The sequence below is a fragment of the Apostichopus japonicus genome, chromosome 6 (genome assembly GCF_037975245.1).
Source record: "Apostichopus japonicus isolate 1M-3 chromosome 6, ASM3797524v1, whole genome shotgun sequence".
Classification (NCBI taxonomy): Eukaryota; Metazoa; Echinodermata; class Holothuroidea; order Aspidochirotida; family Stichopodidae; genus Apostichopus; species Apostichopus japonicus.
In genome coordinates this window covers 18,370,670-18,392,584 of record NC_092566.1, presented here as the reverse complement: position 1 = coordinate 18,392,584, position 21,915 = coordinate 18,370,670, and the positions used below count along the sequence as shown (strand labels likewise).

Below are 21,915 nucleotides of genomic sequence, written 5' to 3'. Positions count from 1 at the left end.
CAAAGATGCCACACTGGACCGATACAGAGTATTGGCTGACAATAAGTTGGTTGTTTAATTATAGTATTATTCCTTAACTCTATATGCTATCCTAAAAGATTTTACAACCTCGTACTGTCTTCAGTCAAACATTATTAAAGAGACGTTCATCAGCCATATTTAACGTATAGCGTTTGGAATGCAAAGAAAGAGAAATGAATGAAAAGAAGACGAAGAAGAAGAAAGAAGGCTTTTAAAATACTCAGGGAGTATTCAATTATACCTGAGTGAAATAAAAAGTAGCTAATCATGTCTATAGTTACCTACTAACCGACTCCATGTAAAACAGAATCAGTGTATGTTAACTCATCGCGCGTTTACGATACTCCATAACATTGTAAGATGAATGCGCGTGTTTATCTTGGGATCACAAGTGAACATCATAAGTAGTCAATATAATTAATTAGTCATTAGTGGACCCGTTAAAGGTTCGCACGGGGTAACGTTTGTAATCTACAGATATCTGTTTCATGTGTTGATTATCCATTTCACTAATACTAAAGAATTAGCGTTACAATGAACTATCAAATGAACTGTCATAGGATTATATATATATATATATATATATATATATATATATAAATATATAAATATATATATATATTTATATATATATTATATATATATATAAATATATATATATATATATATATATATAAATATATCTATATATATATATATATATATATATAAATATATATATATATAAATATATATATATATATATTTATATATATATATTTATATATATATATATATATATTCATATATATATATATATATATATATTATTACTATTATTGTAAAGAGAATAATACAAATTGCCTGTGCAAATATATATGCCGTACACTACATATTTCGATAATATCAGTTACTTTTGAACTCATATGGCAACATTTACCCCAATCTAACAACGATGTTTTTCTCCGATTTGTCTATATCCTAATTTACATATATATAGGTAACTCTCTGTGTAAGTCGCTTTCGTCAACAAGTGATGGAAAGGTTAATCATTAGCAGACTGTAATATCTCGGCTGAGGTTAGGAACCATTCATGCATGGTGTCTGTCTGCACTTTGTTATTACTCACGGGTAGGATATCGCATTTAGACTGGTATACAAGAGATTCGTGCTAGCGTACCGTATGTATACATAGCTGTATGTATAGATGTATGCATACATAATGTATACATATACATATATGTATACACACGTACATATAAACATATGTAAACAATATGTATACATATGTATGTAGCCTATGTATACATAGCTGCATGTATGAGCTGTATGCATACATATATAAATTTTGACAGAAAATTAGAAACTTCATCAAATACATATTATTTGTGGGATACCACATTGCGTGAATTACATTCTTTATTACTGCTGCTTCTTTGGTACTTGGTCCATTGGTAAACCCATCTATAGTAAGTTGGTATAACGTTTGTTCTTTCATCACCGTTACGCCTAATGTATGACAAAGATGCCACACTGGACCGATACAGAGTATTGGCTGACAATAACTTGGTTGCCTATAGTATTATTCCTTAACTCTATGCTATCCTAAAAGATTTTACAACCTCGTACTGTCTTCAGTCAAACTATGTTAAAGAGACGTTCATCAGCCATATTTAACGTATAGCGTTTGGAATGCAAAAGAAAGAGAAATGAATGAAAAGAAGAAGAAGACGAAGAAAGAAGGCTTTTAAAATACTCAGGGAGTATTCAATTATACCGGAGTGAAATTAAAAGTAGCTAATCATGTCTATAGTTACCTACTAACCGACTCCATGTAAAACAGAATCAGTGTATGTTAACTCATCGCGCGTTTACGATACTCCATAACATTGTAAGATGAATGCGCGTGTTTATCTTGGGATCACAAGTGAACATCATAAGTAGTCAATGTAATTAATTAGTCATTAGTGGACCCGTTAAAGGTTCACATGGGGTAACGTTTGTAATCTACAGATATCTGTTTCATGTGTTGATTATCCATTTCACTACTACTAAAGAATTAGCGCTACAATGAACTATCAGATGAACTGTCAAAGGTGTGTCATCACGTGACATAACAATAACCTTAAACTCATTCTGTCCTTTTTCTTCAATTTACATATACAGTACTGCATATTCATAGTCACTAATTACCCTCATGTCTTAATCATGAGATTAAACACAAAAATTGATTTCTCCAAAAGCTCCACCAGACACCAGTTCGTCTAATCGTTTCCTAGGGAAAGAGACAAAAAGAAAAATATATGTAGAGTTGTGAGAAATTTATTGAGATTACAACTTTTGAGAATGACAGTATTGGACAGTCAAGTTAGGCCCTCATTGACCCTCTTTTTTAGTACCAGATACATTTGTTGTCATTATTACGTAATTATTTCAAATTTAAATTGCAAAATATGGATGAAAATACGATGGGAAATTTAAATATGGAGGCATGATATGGTAAAAACTGTGAAATTAATTTTGATTGTAAATTAGTTGATATATTGTAAGACTGACTTGAATATGACTTACTTCATAGATTCAGAGATATAATGGTGAACAGTTGGCAATGGGAATCCGTTGAAATTGGACCCTAAAACAGCAGAGTACGCACCCATATCTGGACAAGGGAAACAATATTCGGTCATAAAAAAAATGAAAATGAAGTTAAAACTATAACCGGACAGAACGCGCACTTAGTCTGGACAGGCTGAAAACTCATTCGAATGGAATATAAGATTGCAAAGTTGAGTCCATACAGTGTCCCGAATAAACCCAAAATAATCGTTGTACAATGGTGAATCCAAATGAAACTTTCGGGGTAGACGTTTTAAAAGTGGGGGGAGGGGTCGAGGGGAGGGGTGGAGGGGAGGGAGGGGGATGGAGGGAGGGAGGGGATGGAGGGGGGAGGGGAGGGAGGGGAGGGAGGGGAGGGAGGGGAGGGAGGGGAGGGAGGGGAGGGAGGGTAGGGAGGGGGAGTGAGGGGAGGGAGGGGGAGGGAGGGGGTTGTATGTACGTCGAAATAAAACAAGCCCCAGATCAAATCCACATCCTATAGCGTGAGACTCAGAGGGCCAAAGGAATATTATAGGGGGCGAGACGTCGGCTTTTTGGTCTAACCTGTGAAGTACAACCATTCCCCAACACTCATTTCAGGAAGTTCACCATTCTCTACGACAAGATCTTCTCTGGCAAGTGTCTGACCCCAAACTCTGCAGCTCTTCAAAGGAGAATCGGTGTGTTTCTGGTCGACAGGCTGTTAAAGTATAAAACCAGAAATTCTCATTTTGTGTCTTCATCAACTAAAATGGGGGTAGTGAAAGAGAAAATCACGGTTGATGAGTTCATTTTAAACATCTTAGGCCTATTATTCGATTATCGGACATCCCATTATTCGATTATGAGAATTTTATAATTATAAGTTACCTATAGATTCATTCCTTACTACATTGCATATACTAATCACCACAAGGACAACATTGGTACTCTATAGCTCAGTGTAGAGAAGATACCGGAACCGATGATTCTTTAACCTAACATCACTTCCGGTGCACACAAGTGTTTTGTAAAAGAATTTACCTTGACGACAGGTTGTACATATGGCAGCATAACGTACATCACAAATGATTGAAACTTCCCATCGTTAATGAAATACTCGATTTCAGGTTCGTCTTTATTCGGTGATTCTGTCGGTTCCGAATCTTCCTGGTTCCTGGTTCGTTTACCAATAATGTTGACAACCAAAGCGGCTGACGGCATCGAAAAATGAGTTCCTGGTTCCGCGAATACTAATACATTATTGTCATCACCAAACTCTTCTTTGAGACTCTTAGCAATGGCTCCGGCAACCTGAAACGAAACGAAATTATTCATGAGCTTTATGCACGTCACATAATCATATACATAAATATGTAAATTATTCATGACTTGAAGATATGAATATTTGGAAGTGTACATAGGCCTATTATGTTTGTATTTCTCTGTTAAGCTCGGGGAAGCATAGTGGTACGCATGCGTTCCACGATCTGAAGATATCGATAAAAAAAAAACAGTGAAGAAAAAATGTGGTAATTTGTGAGCCAAACAATGTCATATTCTTTCACAGACAAACGTCTAGGACATAAATGGTCATATGTTCACCAACCACCCCCCATCACCCCACCCTTCCCAACCCACCCTATGGCTACGACACCGCCCGAGAAACAGGATGTAATGGGAGATGCACTGACCACTTCATGTAGGTACGTTGACTTCATTCGCTCACGCTTGAATAATATTACCTGTAAGAAAATATTTCTCGACCGTATGTTTATATTTAGGTGTTAGATGTTTCACTCGGTCCCGTACTGAACCAAACAACTACGCATACTTATCAGTACTCTGACTAATTGCCAAAACTAACTTTGTCGAATCCCAAGGAGCAGAAATTAGTCGTAGTTGCAGCAGGAAAGCCTCCACCAATATCAAGGACTTTCATTTCAAAGCCAAGGTCACGTGCCTCTGAGAAAACAAGTTTAGCCTGTTTCAGAATGCGGCTATATACATCGGGAGTTTTTATGGAAACACCGATATGGAAGCTGCCGGGAAATGAAAATACTTCAGATTAGTTAAATCAGTGCTCTCATTGCGATTGCTCATTAATATAGCCAAATCTAGCTATTTTCACTCAAACTATGAATTGCCAACGATCATACACAAACATTGGCCTCAATTTTCTTTGCTCACGAAATGCATGTTCCTTAACGCTTAATTGAGGAATAATTTCGATTCATATATTTTCTCGGTCTAGACAGTTTTTCATAGTGGTTACAATCACATACAAAAGAGAAAAATTGTCTAAAAATAAATCCAACTTGTTTCTTGACGTAATTAGAAATTCAACTAATGAAGTAAAGAATTGAAATTTTCTGAATTTTTGTTTGATGACTGGCATGTTAGCTATATGTCTGACTAGCTCACCTGACACCAGTCACTTTAAGGTTTAACTTTTTAGCAATTGCTAAAAGTTTGGCGCTGTCCTTCTTGGGACAACCATATTTTCCCGGTAAAGCGTCTGTTGTCAGAATTCCAAGACCTCTTGTAGACAAACGTAACAGCAACCTTTGTGGTAATGAGGGATGGAAAGAACTACAATAATTCTTCATTTTAGGTATGGAAATCGGGGCAGTTAAAAATTGGCAAATTAATGCATCCACATATATATATTGGTATTGATATTAAAGAATTAACTTGATGTAAGTTGATGCAAGTTGATGTAAGTTGATGTAAGTTGATGTAAGCAAGCACGTACTTCATATTCGGTGCGATTTCCTTTATCTTATGGAGTTCGTCTTCGTCATCAAACACAGTAAGATCCACTCCGACTGATGACGCGTACCTAAGATTAGACGGCTGCTTGCGAGGATGTGAGTAAACAATCCGAGACGGGTTTACTCCAAGCTCTAACATTTGTTGAATTTCATCCTGTGTTTGCCAAAAAATAACAAAAGAAGTAAACACTTGTTAACGAAGGTTAAATGCTGAACAAGGAGTGGAGGTGGGGGGCGCTGTGGGGGGGGCACTGGTGCGGGAGTCTAGACTCCCCTTTCAACTTTACAAAAAGTCTAAACTAATTAATAGGACAACATTGCGTTTAAAACCTACTTTACAGCTTAAATATCCTTCAGAATGCATCGTGTGGGTCGGCTTCAACGAGGCCATTTCCCAAAAGGGACTACCATGACAATTTTGTGATGAACGATTAAAATAAACCTAATGTTCTTTTTGAACGCCATTTCTGCAAATACGTGCCTAGAATCTTGAGACTGCACACTACTAACTAATGTAATCAGATAAAATGAAAGGATCAGTTTGCTAAGGAAGTGAAAATCTCACGGGGACAGTTATCCCCTCCCCTCCCCCCTCCACGGCAGGCTACGGTCCTGTACTTGGCATCAGTTAACTTAATCACAATTGTGAACATAACTACTAAACTTGGTTATGACAACAACATGACTAGCAGCTTAGCTCACAGACCTAGCACAATATATATATATATATATATATATATATATATATATATCAAAACTTGTATGAAATATATAATTATCTCACAAACACTTCAAAACTATCATGAGTGGCATTGCTAACCAATCTGAATGCAAAATATAAGTATTGCTTGTACGTGATAACTCAATATACTCTAAAATATTAAAACTAATATACTGGAAAGTACATTAGAGAATGCTGCGGGCTGTTATTATCTGCTGGCTTAGCACATAGCCTCAGCGGTGAATGGGCGCGGTTCCTCATAAGTTCAATATACGCTATAAATGAAATCCGTAATTCTTATTTTAAAGCAATTATATTCTTCATCGGGGGTTGAGCAGAATGATAAGAAAACATTAGTAACTACCAATCACATGGCATAATGTTTGAGCTCCTTTTATGAGATGTACAAGTCTGTATGAGCCTGATAGGCCCAGCGCCTGCGCGAATCAGTCACTAAACCTGAGGTGGGGGGGGGGGGGATTTGATATTGTATCCCTCACCTTTCAGAAAGCGGGGAGCGTGTCCCCCTGCCCCCCATAATTGATGACGGCCCGTGCCTTGAAAAATGACAAAGAAAAACAAACGTGCAGGAAAATGTGCTGAATATTCATGCAATATATACGTCAATACGATATTGTCCAATCATGGTTTTTCTTACTAACCTTGCTCGCGCAATCAAAACCGAAGTTCATTTTTGACATGAGGTTAAGTAAAGCAGGGTCCCCGTTTGCTTTGACGGCATAACATGGATGGACTCCGGGTAACAGCTGTTTCCACTCATCGACCGTTCTAACAAGGTATCCCAAATCCATCACATAAAACGCATCCTTAGAACTCTGAAAGTAGACATAAGACAATTATAACATGATTAGCATAAAGGAACGTAATTTATGTAAATCGGTAGAGTTGATTATGAACATATACGCATATTCAAATCATAAATAGGGATCTGACTAACATATAAAATATTTGTCATCGGTAGAATGGTGCTTCATTCCCATCAACCCTTATTCTCACTTGCCCCACTGCAGTGGCGCCACCAGCGGGTGGGGGGGGGGGCAGGAGGGCGGGATACCCAGTCAAACGGCCTTCCTAATATGACATAGGTGGGCAAAACATGTTAGACAAATATTACAAAATGCATTTATGGGCTCAGTTAAACCAGTTGGCGGGACAAACTAAAACGAATGACAGCGAATGACCAAATGACAATTGACTTTGTACAGGGTTAATTATCATTCGCGAAAGACAACGAATGACAACGAAGGACGGTGGTGAGTGGAGATAGAATGATTCACGGAGTGGAGTAAATGCGGTTATTGGTTTTCTGCGCAAAAAGGATTTGTGGAAAACCGCATGTTACATGGTAGCATGGTTTTGGTGTAATTTACGGATAGAAACCAAAGGGCCGCTCCATAACTGGTGCAAATTTTTTCCTTTTCTAGTACTTTTTGCACCCCCCCCCCCACCCTAAAAAAATTTTTCTTCATAGAAATGTCCAATAGGCCTATAAGGACTCTTCCTGAAATTTTTAGCCGTTTCAAGATTATAGTATTGTTAGTTTCTCACAATTAATATCGGAAAAATGACGTTAAATTTACTTTTTAAAATCAGACTTACAATTTCGCTTTCTATAAGGTGCGTTTGTATCTTGTCCGTACTTTACTTGATCTGTTAGCCACGCACTTCGCGTCCACTCGGTTTGCGTGGCTTAAACATACCCACGAAGTCTGAACTGTGATATCCGGTTGTCTGTGCTGTCATTCATTGTCATTCGTTTTAGTCAATGCAATTTTTTAGTGTGTACAACATATTGTCATTCGTTATGTGTAACGCAATTGTCATTCGTTTTAGTAACACCCCAGTTGGCTGTTGGCGATTGACGTTTATCCGTAATTGATAGGAATTTCTCAAAATTAATACCAGCCAATTGCGTCTCAAGTTAAATATTATCCTATTATTTTGCTTTCTGTCATCGCTACGAGCCCCCCCCCCCTTCCCACATCGACATACGCGATACCCAACTATAACCTACTACTATGGACTATGCATGCGTTGGACTGACAGTTTTGTATTGGCTGAATGAATGGGACCAAAATGAGAACTTCAAAAAAGCAATTGATGTGACGAAAAATATACCCAATTTTCAAAATCCCATCGCTATAGCATTTTTGACTATTTAAGTTTACACAAATTCTAAATTTGATTTTACTGCAAAAGTGAATCGTCCAATTATGACAAATACTAAGGTTTGTAGACAATGTGTGCACGATACATTCATGTACTGTCAGCAATACGAGAACAGCACACAGGGTTATCAGCTAAGTGTTTAGTGACTTTCTCAATAATATATCAAGTTATATATTTAGTTGGACTATCCTTTCAACATTTAGACTATCCCTACATCCAACCAAACTCACCTTGTAAAAAGACGTCTCTTTGGTACATCTTCGGATAACGTCAATCATTGCATCATTATCTTTATAAACTGCAAAATGTCGGTCCATGATGTGACGATGTCGATCGTATATGGGTTACAACTTTGCACAGCTCCAGCTCAGTGCATTTAATGATGTTCAATTATGTGAAACCAATGTGTTAAGCCGCGCCCCTTTTTGAAACTGTGCTACGGTGTCTCACTGTGACCTGAGTTTTGTAAAATACATTGATGAACATATTTGAACAATTTTTAAGATAATGTATGACCCTAAATGGACTACATATTAATTTTCAAGTCTATTAAATACACAATGTATTTATTTCATCTTCATTGAAGCACATTTAGGGTGTTTTTCGGGGTTAAAACCCAGCTCCACCTCAGGGCAGCTCAATACGGCATTTTAGTGTGGAATTATAAAAAATGCGACATTTGACCAACTTTAAGCTTTTTTTAACAATTAATTGCGATAATGTATGACCCTAAATGGACTACATATTAATTGTCAAGTCTATTAAATACACAATGTATTTATTTCAGCTGCATTGATGCACATTTAGGGTGTTTTTCGGGGCTAAAACCCAGCTCCACCTCAGGGCAGCTCAATACGGCATTTTAGTATGGAATCATAAAAAATGTGACTTATGACCAACTTTAAGCTTTTTAAACAATTATTGAGATAATGTATGACCCTAAATGGACTGCATATTTATTGTCAAGTCTATTAAATACACAATGTATTTATTTCAGCTGCATTGATGCACATTTAGGGTGTTTTTCGGGGTTAAAACCCAGCTCCACCTCAGTGCAGCTCAATACGGCATTTTAGTGTGGAATTATAAAAAATGCGACATTTGACCAACTTTAAGCTTTTTTTAACAATTAATTGCGATAATGTATGACCCTAAATGGACTACATATTAATTGTCAAGTCTATTAAATACACAATGTATTTATTTCAGCTGCATTGATGCACATTTAGGGTGTTTTTCGGGGCTAAAACCCAGCTCCACCTCAGGGCAGCTCAATACGGCATTTTAGTATGGAATCATAAAAAATGCGACTTATGACCAACTTTAAGCTTTTTAAACAATTATTGAGATAATGTATGACCCTAAATGGACTGCATATTTATTGTCAAGTCTATTAAATACACAATGTATTTATTTCAGCTGCATTGATGCACATTTAGGGTGTTTTTCGGGGTTAAAACCCAGCTCCACCTCAGGGCAGCTCAATACGGCATTTTAGTATGGAATCATAAAAAATGCGACTTATGGCCAACCTTCAGCTTTTTTTTAACAATTATTGAGATAATGTATGACCCTAAATGGACTACATATTTATTTTCGAGTCTATTAAATACACCATGTATTTATTTCAGCTGCATTGATGCACATTTAGGGTGTTTTTCGGGGTTAAAACCCAGCTCCACCTCAGGGCAGCTCAATACGGCATTTTAGTATGGAATCATAAAAAATGCGACTTATGGCCAACCTTCAGCTTTTTTTTAACAATTATTGAGATAATGTATGACCCTAAATGGACTACATATTTATTTTCGAGTCTATTAAATACACCATGTATTTATTTCAGCTGCATTGATGCACATTTAGGGTGTTTTGCTCCACATCAGGGCAGCTCAGTATATATATCGCGATTACTTCGACCAAATTTAAGATTGTTTTTACCCTTAATTGCATAATCATTTAAGACAGTAAGCACAATAAGAATTTAGTCAAAATACAAAAACGGCATGTAAAATGTCTCTTTATTTTACCTTCCTCTTAAAAATCCTAACACCGACATCGGACCAGTACTAATTAAAAGTGGTAGCCTTCATCACTCTCAAATATCTATACACTCTAAAAACAGTTGGTTAAAAATTAACCAATACCTTAACCAACACTGGGCACGTATGTCAAATTCGACTTATTGGTGATATTTTAACCAACACCTGTTGGTTAACGGCTTTAACCAGCCGTTGGGTAACATTTTTAACCAATAAAATAACTATAAGTTTGTACCCAACAGTTGTTGGTTAAATTAATTGTGTAAATTATGCCCATCATTGGTGAACTTACAAATGTAGGGATCATTAAATTGGGGAATTAAAAATCATTGTATTGGGCAATTACTACATTTAAATTGGGCAGTGGCTTTTACCATTACAAAAGGGTGGGGGGGGGGGTCAAATGAGCCTTCATTGCCCAATATATGTTGGTGAATGCAATATATTGGACAGTGATGGATGAGATCCTCAGTGGATTTTACTTAATGTAGTTGAAAGACTCCTCACAAGTTTTGTTTATGCAGACCTAGTTTGCAACAATCAGTTGAATATGGCAATGCAAAGAGTAAACAACTCCTTGAAAAATATTGAAAAATTAACAAACAGTTACATTACAGAAGCCAGATGGATGACATTTTGAGAACTTGTTTTTATTGAAAACAATAACCAGCTGAACCATGTGAATAAAATACAAACAAAACAAAACAACACATAAATATGCTTGGATGTAACAGCTTCTTAGCTGTGCTCTACCAGACCTTTAAGGTGACACAATGTAAAAAAACCTCTACCCTTCAAGAAGAACCTTATTCATAGAAAACTTGTAACACTCAATATCTCACATATGTAACTATAGATCAATTGATGTATAAACAATCTATGAATCTAAACATCAATCATGATCTGATTAATCAAGGTTTACCTATAGTATACATACAGTTAATTAAGAATTACACTGAGTATCACATACATATGTGGTGTACATGATTACATTTAGAGACATATTTATGATATATGCAGTACATTGCAGCCAGTGCATTGTTCTTATTTCCAGTATTTGGATGTATAGTATATATATCTTCACCACATATAGAGATACATGTGTAGGTGATATTAACCTACATTAAACCTTACTCATGAAAGATCAGTTGATTAGATCGGGATTCCAATAAAAATTAGTAAGGAAAGTTTTGATTTGTACCAGCATGGTATGTAAAAATATGTCATATCATGAGTTTTAATTAAATGTCCCTTCAAGATGATGCTATCGGGTGTGTGAATTTTAAAATAGTAATATTATACAAACTTCTTGCTTACAATTATTATATGAGCTTCTTGCTTACAATTTCCTTTTAAGGCACTTCTTACTTTCCAGGGCCAAGAATGCTATAATACAACTTGGCATATGTGCTTCTTTGATTTCATTAATCACATTTTGAATGAACTGCCAAACAAGACTGCATGAAGGTCGATAAGCCATGTCCAAAATGCACATTTGCCATGAAACAGAAAAAGACAGCTTTAATAGAAGAGATTTGTGAGAAACTGACCTCTGTTCTAAAATAGCAAATATCTGGGTTGGTACCAAGAGGGCTCCTTGCATACAAAAGTAGCTGCAGTATTTTTGTGGCATCAATAACTTTGAAATTTGTAAAATATCAGCCATGAATATCTTGCTTACAATTCTTTTCTTTTAAGCCACTAATTACTTTTAAAGGCCAAGAATGATCTAAGATCTCTTATGCAACTTGGCACATGTGCTTCTTTGATTTCATAAATCACATTTTGAATGAACTGCCACACAAGACAGCATGAAGGTTGGTAAGCCATGTCCAAAATGTACATTGCTTTGAAACAGAAATCGATAGCTTTCAGTAGTGATTCTTGAGGGACTGGCCTCCGTTCTAGTATAACGAATGTTTGGGTTGGTGCCAAGAGAGTTCCTTTGCATACAACAAATGGCTGCGGCTTTTTTGTGGCATCAATAGTCTTTGAAATTTGTAGAATATCAGCCACTTCCTGTGAGAAAAATTGAAAAAAATGAAAATTATCACAAGCTGCTCTTTGTCAATCAATATGAAGTTGTGACAGCAAAAAGCCCTCCATTCTAGCAGATTTGTATTTAGAAAAAACTTTATATGAAATTATACTTGGCACAGCCAAACTTCATAACCACCCATATCTATGCTTACAATGACATGCTAGTTTTAAAAAAGTACTATGAACATTTGATACATTTGAAATTTACTGTTTAGTTATCATGTTTAGAAGATACTTTTACTATCATTAACTTTTTATCACCAACTCATAATTTATTAGTTAAAATCAGCTACACATGTGACCCATATCCTACTACTGTCATTTACCAAATTGAGCAAAATTTGACAAGCATATTGTTGTTGTGAAATCAATATTTAAATAATATTACGTAGGCCCTGCCCACTCATGAATATTAATTATCCATTTTGAACCACACGGAATATGGTTCATGTGCTTGGGAGCATCTATGTACATTGACTCAAATCCAGCATAATTGTTGAGATTCCACTTTCACAAGCAATCCATCACAAACTACAAAACACATATGCCATAAGCATGTTGTCAATGAACTTCAACAAGTGGACAAATGAATGCTTAAACACCTACTGGTTGAATGTCCACGAAGGAGGTGATTGCCTCGTTTACTGAACACAATCCTTTCTTTCCCTTTCCTTTCCCTCTCAAGATGACCGGAAGAAGAAAAAATGCCAATGTTTTCTTCTTATCTGTGAAAGTGACAAAACATAACTAAAGATAGGTCCAAAGTCCTTGTGCATAAAAATATAACACAATTAATGACCACTTAACATATAAATTGTCATTATCACGTACAGTGCCCCGTACAGCACAAATTAATTGTATTTTCTCTTGCCTTTATTTGTCTCTAACACTAGAAGTCCTTCAAGTCATTTGTATCAGAAAATGGCATATCATGGGAATGCAATGAGAAAATGGCATATCATGAGAATGTAATGAGATAAGTTAGCATCTGTTTGGTATTTTGTGTATGTTTATTTTCAATCATACATGTTTCCTTTAAAAGCCCACATTCATAATGTTGTGCTGCTATCACAACCTGTTTGCAAAGTTATCTACTCTTTATATTTTATTATATATTCAGATCTCAAAACACTGATGAACCTTTGACATATTTTGTGTTCTATTGTTCTATTATAGTAGTCACTAGCTTTTGGCTTAAATGAAATCCCAAAGATGGGTCAGATGGAGTCTAAGCAAGGGAATATACCTGCACCAACCCAACTTGGTTTCTGTCTGAACCAGATCCCATTGATGCTTTTTGTTCAATTTCAGTTTATTATTTTTACAATAAAAGAAAAGGAAGTGATGTTGTCTTTACAAAAAGTAAACTAAGGCTATTTTGAGAACAAGATCAGATATATTACAGATAATTGGTCAAACCTGATCTTTCAGAAGTTCCTAGTGTGATGGTGGTGAAAGGTTGCAAGGAATGATCAACATACAAACATTAAATTAGCTCAACTATGCGCACTGAAATAAGAAGCACACTTACCAATAGACAAACTCTCTAGGTTAACGTACTCCAATCCAAGAATGCCTTGCCAATTTTTAACCTGTTTGCCATATTCTATAATCCCATTGTAGTACAAGTCCCATTTCTCATACAGGTGATCCTCATGCTCAGGCCAAAGCACTGAAAAATCTTGTTCTATCTGACAGAGCAAAGGGAAATAGAATACTTTAATGTGTGTAAGCATATTCTATTTTTGATCCTCAGCTAGGATCCATTAAAAAATCACTCTCACTGAATTTGTTAAAGTCTGGTTCCATGCATCTATACAAACACTATGTATTGTTGAAGCTGGATGTGGAAAATCCAACTGCTTGATACCTTTTGCTAGTTTAATAACATTTAGAAAACATCTGGGAAAGAAAAGTAAGTATTTAACATTTATTGACAGATGCTTTGAAAATATCTCAGACTACAGCTCAAAAATGTTTTTTTTTCAAAATATTTTTTTAATGCGGGGGGGGGGGGGGGGGGGGAATTTGAGTTGTAAAAATTCAATATTTAACATTTGTGATATCATCACTGAACAAAAGCATATTCATGGGAATAATTTATCTTGTCTCCCTGTAACAAGATGATAGACAAGTTGTTAGATTGGTACACAATTGCAAGAAATGCAGAGCAAACATTGCACATAAAACCATAGCACTGAATGGCAAAGACACCATATTAAAAAAAAAAACTTTGTACAAATTGTAAACCTTATTATACCGCTTGAATCTGTACCTTTTTTCTACACTAAGCATCAGCAACCTTTCTTAAAATCCTAGCTATATCCTTGAATAAAGCAACACTTTCATCCAAAAATAACATTTATTCCCAATCTGGTCTTTATAATGCATACTGATCTGCCAGATGCCTAAGGTTAAATTAAAAGTCAGTCACTTTTCTTCACTGTGTGGCTGAGTACTGTCATAAATTTCCAGGCATAAATTAAAAGAGATTTAAAATATAATGCCATCATTTAAAAAAAGCAGTGAAACTAGTTCTTTCCAATCAAATTAGATATGTAGTCAATCAAAGTACTGTTTTTAAGTTGGCCAAATAGCCTTCAAAGTGAAATATAGTATTAACTCATCAGTGAGGTTAGTGACTTAATTAATTTCAGTGTTTCTGCTAAACCAAAACCTCGCTAGTAATTTTTCCACAAGAGATAAAGGATATGGTCTTGAATAGTATCTTCGTAATATGTGTATTCAGAGCTCGCTTCTTTACTATTTTTGATGCAAAATCACCCACGTATTTCTCTTTAATTAAGCAGCAAAAATTCAAATTTGATAGTTACCATTCCATGGTCTAACAACCTGGGATACTCTTTCAGAATATCTGAAATGTTAGTTGAGTGGTCTTTGATCTGCTGTTGTCTGTAAACTGCAGTTTGCCTCATGAAGTCCAATACTTTCTCTCTTGGTTCCAAGTTACATTTCAGCCACTCAGTCATCATCACCAATTCCTCTTTGTTCTCCAGATCAGCTTCTGGCAAGGACAATAAAAACATATAATTCCTACTAAACAGAGATTCCTTAACATCAAATTTTGAAGTTACCAATGGTTGTGGCAGGTATAACGTGTCCTAAGCCAGTCTTTGATCATTGTCATGGCATGAGAGATAAGTCAAATCCTGAAAATAGTCGGTAAAAACCTATTACACGGTAAAAACCTATTACACACCTCTCAATTTTGGTGGAGTGGACACTTTAGTCAAAGGAGTAGGTGGACTTGATGCACCGGGGGAATCTTTCACCATGGCAATCTTCTTTTTACGTACGTAGCGTAGGTGCTCTTCTAGATACCCTGTCGCCGGTCATCCTGCAGCACCTTTGCAATACCATGCTTCCTGCACATGAAATCAGCATACTCTTTTATCAAACTGAAGTATGGTAGCAAAATTCAAGTCAACTCAGAAAATTATGTGACTTATTGATCTACATGTTAAGCTGTTGTACACCAACATTTAAAACTTCCTAGCTGGTTGGAACATAGGCTTTTAGCCAGCAAACCACAAACATGTCTGGTACATGTTCCACAATGGCACGGTAACAATATGGACGCTATGACTAAGGACACTGTGGCACTCCATACCGTCCTCACAGAATATCGTATGCTTACTGATAAAACAGTATTGTCCCAGGGGACACTATGACACTTGCTTTTAAGTGATAAGCCTAAAAGTTATGGGTTTGACCCTAATTGCACATATAATCAATAAGTTACAGAGTTCTGATATTTTACGGAATAAGGAGGGTACCTACTGAACAACAAACTTCATTAATACCTTGGTTAGATTTAGAGATGAAGCCCATTGAAAACCAGTGCCTATGTTACAGTTTTTGGAGTTCCCAATGTGACAATTGAACATCCATTTTGGTATTTTTAACATATTAAAAGGCCTTGTCACCCCAGTGCTGACTTCAATTAGAAATAATTCAGTTAAATGATGCCTATATAATCATGGTAGTATTGAAAATAGATTTCAGTATCACAGTCCTCTATGAGATGAACAAATTACTTGGTAGAACCCACAGAAGATTACATTACTTGACTACAGATGACAAAAAGTAATGATATTGTGGGCAGTGTTTTGTGTTCAACATTTTAGAGACATATTGAAAGGGCAGCTAGGAAAAGGAAACTAGTCACCTCAACACAACAACGAAAGTGGTGTATACTATGGCTAATGACAATTAAGCCGAGGGATATTAGAACATAAACATGCTTCCATAACCCAAGGGAGATTCTGGATCCTTCAGAAAGGGAAACAAATCAACAACTGCTGCTGCTAACGCTGCCTTAATGAAGGAGCTTGGCCTGTAGATTAAAAAGGAAATAGGTAAAATGTTGACAACAATACAGCAAATGTATTCTATCTATTGACAATTGAACAATTCATTCAGAAACATAACCATATTGAATATTTTTCATTATCAATTCTATTAAAAATATCTCTTGGTCTCCAGAGCATTTGAAAATAGAGTACAGCCATTTCTCCGTGTTTATATAAGAAGGGTCTGCTATTCCCATAATATATCATAATGAATAGATGTCTTAAAATAGCAATACTCACTTATCTCCATAATGATCAACCATGTGACTAGTACAAATTTCCACAAGAATGTGTCGATCCTGTTTTGAACATAATTTCTTGCAAGAGATGCTTCCCATGACTTTCCTTCCTCTGGAAGACTGGCCTAGAATAGCTTCAACATCCTAAACATAAAATATGAGAAGAGTGTGAATGGGCCAGTATGTAAATAAGAAAACTAAATTTATTTGGCACCTATAGACTGAATGGTGAAGGTGCAGTATGGTACCATAAATCACCAGCCTATATGCAATTACCTCTGCCACTCAATAAACTTTAATTTTTAATTTTCCCATTATAAACTTATTTCTGTATCGTTTTCTGATAATGATCACTTTGAGTCCTCGCAGGGATATTCATCACTTCCAGAGCTACTGTACAGTAGTTCTTTCATAATGGAAAGTTTAGGGGTAATCTCTGATATTCACAACAAAACCTTTCTCATTCAAAGCATGCACCATACCTTGCTCTCATAAAAAAGAAGTAGCCTCAACCACTATAAGATGTTAATAACTACGGTACTTTTCACTAAAAACAATAGAATATCCTTTACTTACAAAATGGATTCTTTTCTGTTGTTTCAAGGGATATGGTGAATGGAAGGGTGAGTAAGATGAACCCTCAAGTGATGTGTCTGCATCTGATTCAATAATCAAGGTATCAACACTAGTACTTGAATCGCCAGTAGAAGAAAGATCATCTGCATCTGAGAGAGATGATACATCTGGTATCTCATCTTGATTTAGAGGAAATTGGAAGACCACTTTACTCTGAAACTGGGAGAAAATTAATTTAAAATCATGTAGGTTATGACTAAATAACTAATTCACCTGCAGTGGTACAACTGATGCTGTGTCTATAGAAAAGTGATGCGAGTAGAAATGTAATGAGATCTGTCATTCCCATTATGATTCTTCAAGCAAGTCACAGGACGGTGGTCAAACAACTGTCTAGGACAAACAGTTTCAATTAAGTCTGCTGTGGTTTCCACAGCATATGCCTGTAAATGTCTCTGGAAGCCTATCGTCTTGAATAAGTTCAGAACAATATAAATACCAGAATTTTTTAGAAGGACACATTGCACACTTCCAAATTCTGGTCCATCGTCATTCCATGAGGTGATAACTGCATTTCTTCTCTAAATTCATGACCATGAATCTTGGCTGCTCCTACAAAAGTTATCTCTTCTTCTAAACCAATGTTCAGTTTTGCAGCAACTATTTCAGCTGCCATCATGTCTAAAATTGATCCAACTCTTGACAGGGTGGATACTTGCTCCTGATTTAATTCTATGTCTTGATTTTCAAGAGGTTGTTCCAAGAGAAATGCATAACACTGGGCCATTTGGTATTTAACTGCCAGTGTTTTAGCAATGTTCTGGAAATTACAAGAAAAATTTGCAAATTTTTGAATGTTTTGTGTTTTCCCTCAAAACGCATTGAGGTGTACTGATTCAAAGGTCCAATGAATCGCAATGATCTTGGATAGTGTGTAAGAAAATGCTGTTTTGGAGTAAGGTTCCGATCTGGAAACAATTGGAGAAATAGTTGGTGATGATCTCTGATCAAAGCTTTCAGAACATATGTCGCAGAGAGGCTCAAACTGGGACTCATTATTATCTTAAAAATATCAATCAACAACAGATACAACTCCCATGCATCAGAATCTTCTTCAATTTTATCTCCAATCATTATGGGTAAACTGAAAGCTAGGCACATCATCTGTGAAGCACTTTGTCCACTTACTTTTCCAGGGTTTGAAAGAGATGATTGTTTCAAAGGACTAGGCTTATTTGACTGGTCAGTGAAGCCATAATTAAAACATGAAATTCTACCATTAAGTTCCTCCAATGTAAACTTTTTTTCCTGAATCAGCTGGTCTAACACTAAGTACATTTCTAACGGTATCACTCCTTCCAAAAAGTCATGCATAACATCAAGAGTTATGTTTTCAACTACATGAAACTCTCCCAGATCATTTAGAATTGTAGCAAATCTGATACCTGTCTCACTAGGGTCATCATGTTGTAAATCTGCAACATAATTTTCTACTGTTCTAAGTAGACTGGCATTTTCAACTGACTGTTTTTGCAGTACACTTCGATGCCCCTTGCAAAGTCTACAGTAATAGTTTGCTGTAAAGCCACGAACATAGCCTAACATGGTATGTATACCCAAGTTATCGCCAACAACTTGGAACAAAACCGGCCTAACAAGTCCACTGAAATCATCCCCTTCAATATTCAGACATGCATTCGATAACATTTGAATTTCTTCTTTTATTACTTTCGCAACACTTTCTACACCATATTTGGTAATGAGAGATGAGGTGATTAGAGCTGTGAGAAGAATGTTGTTTAATCTGGCCTGATATCTCCTGGGTAGACACAGCACATTTGTATAAAATGCTGAAATCTTACGTTTTCCTTTCCTTGAACCAAGAGGGTTTGAAGTCTCAAAGTCGTCATTGTATAGCAGCAGGGGTATAAGAGGCACTTCACCATGCTGTTGATACCTATTTTTGAACAGAATGCCATCTCGATATGTAACCAGGACATTTGGATCTGCAATTGCTTTAGCTGAAAATATTGCATTCATAACTCCTGGTTGTTCCAGAAATTTTTTAAGTGAAATTGCCAAAGGAATGTACTGAAATGTCTCTTTCTCTTGTTTTTGAATTGGAGCTCCTGTTTTGTTATTTATTTTAGACTTGAAACAGTAGCCTAGAAGTTTTTGTTCAGGTTCAACATATGCACCAATTTGCTTGAAAAGTATCCTCTGTTGGTATTCTGTTCTCATTTCAGAGAAAGGAGCTTCCCTTGCATTGGCAAAAATATTGTGAAAGTCTTGCTTATCCTCTTCCTTTCTCAATAGTGTGGACTGCTGGTTACTTATTAATCTAGTAATTTCCATTTCAATATGATCAACTACATTTTCAATTAGGTCCAGTACATCAACAATAATTTTTCCCACCAATGATGAAGGAATAGGTGAGGACTTAAGTCGGGCTGTGAATATTGCATATGATTTAGCTATGTTGATATCATTTTCCATTGATTCTTCATCATCTTCTTCTGCCTCATAATGTGCATCTGCTTCCATTGGAATGGGACTGTTCCTTTCTGACTCTTGGTCCCCCTGGTCATTAGTTTGTTCTTTATTACCCAAGTGGTGTCTGTTGAGATGCCATTTGTAGCCTTCAGTTGAAAAAAAGAGTGCAGTGCAACCGGCTTGACCACAAATAATTTTACTTGAGTTTTTTGAGTTAATTCCATGGTTATGCTTCATATGGAAAAATAAGCCTTTGATTCCACCTTCAGTTCTTGTAAGACATTTAAAGCATGTAAAATCCATTGCTGATATACAGGAGTACTCACCTCCTTCTTCCAACCTGCCTGAAATTTTAGTCTGTCACCAATCTTTGGTATCAGATCCCTTATGTCATCTTCTTTAAGCAAAAGAAGTGCAGTTTTGTCAATTCCATTCTCTGAGGGTTATAAGAAAGGAATAAATCATCAGCATGCACACACTATCTACAAATATCACTATATATGAAATATGAAGAAATTCTGACTTAATGAATAATGGTTGTCAAGTTATTGCAATTTGAAAATTTTGATGTTTGATCCTGTGACCTCATTAATATTCATGATATCTACTCACTATGCGACAGTAAGTATGGCGATGATCAATCATTCCCTTGTTGAGTTATCGTGCAAAAATTCTCATAAATATCCTCCAAAATATGTATGATATAAATCAAAATAAAAAAGTTTGTGGCATCACATTTGATCTATCCTTAGCCTAACTGTTATATGTGTGTAAATAATTAAACAGGTGTATACACTAGGCTAGGCTACCTATACTATAGACAGTAGGCTAGGTCAAAGTTTTTGTATTTGGACTTTAATAGGATACCACATTTACATTAATAATTAGGCCTAGCCTATGTCGATTACACGAACAACACTAGTATATGGTGAAAAACACGAAAAAGATTCATAACATTTAACATCGACTAAACCACTGTGTTAAACACAGTGGCAGTTTAGTAACTGTATACTGTTACTAATATTACTAGTGTTACTATAGTAGTAGTAGTATAGTATTAGTATTAACGTTAGCCTATTATAAGCCTAACGTTGGCCTATGAGCCTAACGTTATACTGTCACTGGGGGTCTCAGTGCCCACATAAGTTCAAACTTTTTACCGATGTTAAGCTACACTTACCGATAAAAGTTTCATGTAGAGACTCGATCTCGTATTTTTTCAAGAAATTCAAGACAGCACTGTCTTCGATATCTGCCATGGCATTAGCTGTATTCTTGATTACTGAACCACCCTGTCAGTGATCGTACTATGCATGACGTGCTATGTAGTGTGTGTTATAGACGCTGCGCTGATGTACGTACAGTGTACATATATGTGTACGCGCGAATTTTTTACTCAGTGAGCGGTAAAGTTATAAACAAGATGGTTAAACGTCGGGCTGTGAAATGTACATACTTATTGGAATAGCCCAAATACTGCCAGTTAACCAACTTAAGGGTACAAACTAACCAATTAAGTGCACAGGGGTCCTATACCATTCTTTTTTTAACCAACGTTTTAAGAGTGTACACTCTAAAAACAACCTGGTGAAATTTCACCAGGAACTGGTGAAATTTTAAATGCGTTTATATGCCACTCTCCATATCCTGGTTGTTTTCACCAGGTTTCCTCCTGGTAGAAAATCCTGGTAGAAATAACCAGGAAATCCTGGTTAAATTTCCTGGTAAGATTTTTACAATATCCTGGTTAATATCAATGGGTATTCACCTCATTCCTGGTTAAAATAATCAACATTTTCTGGTTGATGTGACTACTTATCCATAATCCTGGTTAATATCAAACGTATTCCACCTCTTTCCTGGTTAAATCAACCAAGATTTCATGGTTGGTACTCA

The 21,915-nt window shown here is 36.0% G+C and overlaps 3 protein-coding genes across 5 annotated transcripts; all 3 read right to left on the bottom strand.

Annotated features, from left to right (window-relative positions):
* Nucleotides 1-837: 837 nt before the first annotated feature.
* Nucleotides 838-8,632, bottom strand: LOC139969218 (ornithine decarboxylase-like). The gene is made up of 9 exons (XM_071974119.1): nucleotides 8,490-8,632; nucleotides 6,732-6,905; nucleotides 5,330-5,502; nucleotides 4,999-5,139; nucleotides 4,442-4,616; nucleotides 3,619-3,888; nucleotides 3,160-3,295; nucleotides 2,572-2,659; nucleotides 838-2,275 (listed from the first exon to the last, which is right to left on the bottom strand). The coding sequence occupies exons 1-9, from the start codon at nucleotides 8,574-8,576 to the stop codon at nucleotides 2,215-2,217; spliced, it is 1,305 nt and encodes a 434-aa protein (XP_071830220.1). The 5' UTR covers nucleotides 8,577-8,632; the 3' UTR covers nucleotides 838-2,214.
* A 2,295-nt stretch (nucleotides 8,633-10,927) lies between these two features.
* On the bottom strand, nucleotides 10,928-15,691 carry LOC139969217 (uncharacterized). The gene is made up of 5 exons (XM_071974118.1): nucleotides 15,559-15,691; nucleotides 15,173-15,363; nucleotides 13,870-14,029; nucleotides 12,945-13,063; nucleotides 10,928-12,317 (listed from the first exon to the last, which is right to left on the bottom strand). Exons 1-5 carry the CDS (start codon nucleotides 15,632-15,634, stop codon nucleotides 12,000-12,002), a joined length of 864 nt encoding a protein of 287 aa, XP_071830219.1. The 5' UTR covers nucleotides 15,635-15,691; the 3' UTR covers nucleotides 10,928-11,999.
* Nucleotides 15,590-21,582, bottom strand: LOC139969216 (uncharacterized). 3 transcript variants are annotated; one of them, XM_071974116.1, is made up of 6 exons: nucleotides 21,200-21,582; nucleotides 20,346-20,455; nucleotides 17,527-17,745; nucleotides 16,952-17,094; nucleotides 16,528-16,695; nucleotides 15,590-15,724 (listed from the first exon to the last, which is right to left on the bottom strand). In XM_071974116.1, the coding sequence occupies exons 1-5, from the start codon at nucleotides 21,276-21,278 to the stop codon at nucleotides 16,587-16,589; spliced, it is 660 nt and encodes a 219-aa protein (XP_071830217.1). In that variant the 5' UTR covers nucleotides 21,279-21,582; the 3' UTR covers nucleotides 15,590-15,724; nucleotides 16,528-16,586. The 3 variants fall into 3 exon arrangements, with proteins under 3 accessions (XP_071830217.1, XP_071830215.1, XP_071830216.1); XM_071974114.1 differs by lacking the exons at nucleotides 15,590-15,724; nucleotides 16,528-16,695; nucleotides 16,952-17,094 and having other exon boundaries at nucleotides 17,603-20,455; nucleotides 21,200-21,238; XM_071974115.1 differs by lacking the exons at nucleotides 15,590-15,724; nucleotides 16,528-16,695; nucleotides 16,952-17,094; nucleotides 21,200-21,582 and having other exon boundaries at nucleotides 17,610-17,745; nucleotides 18,026-21,119.
* Between the last annotated feature and the right edge of the window lie 333 nt (nucleotides 21,583-21,915).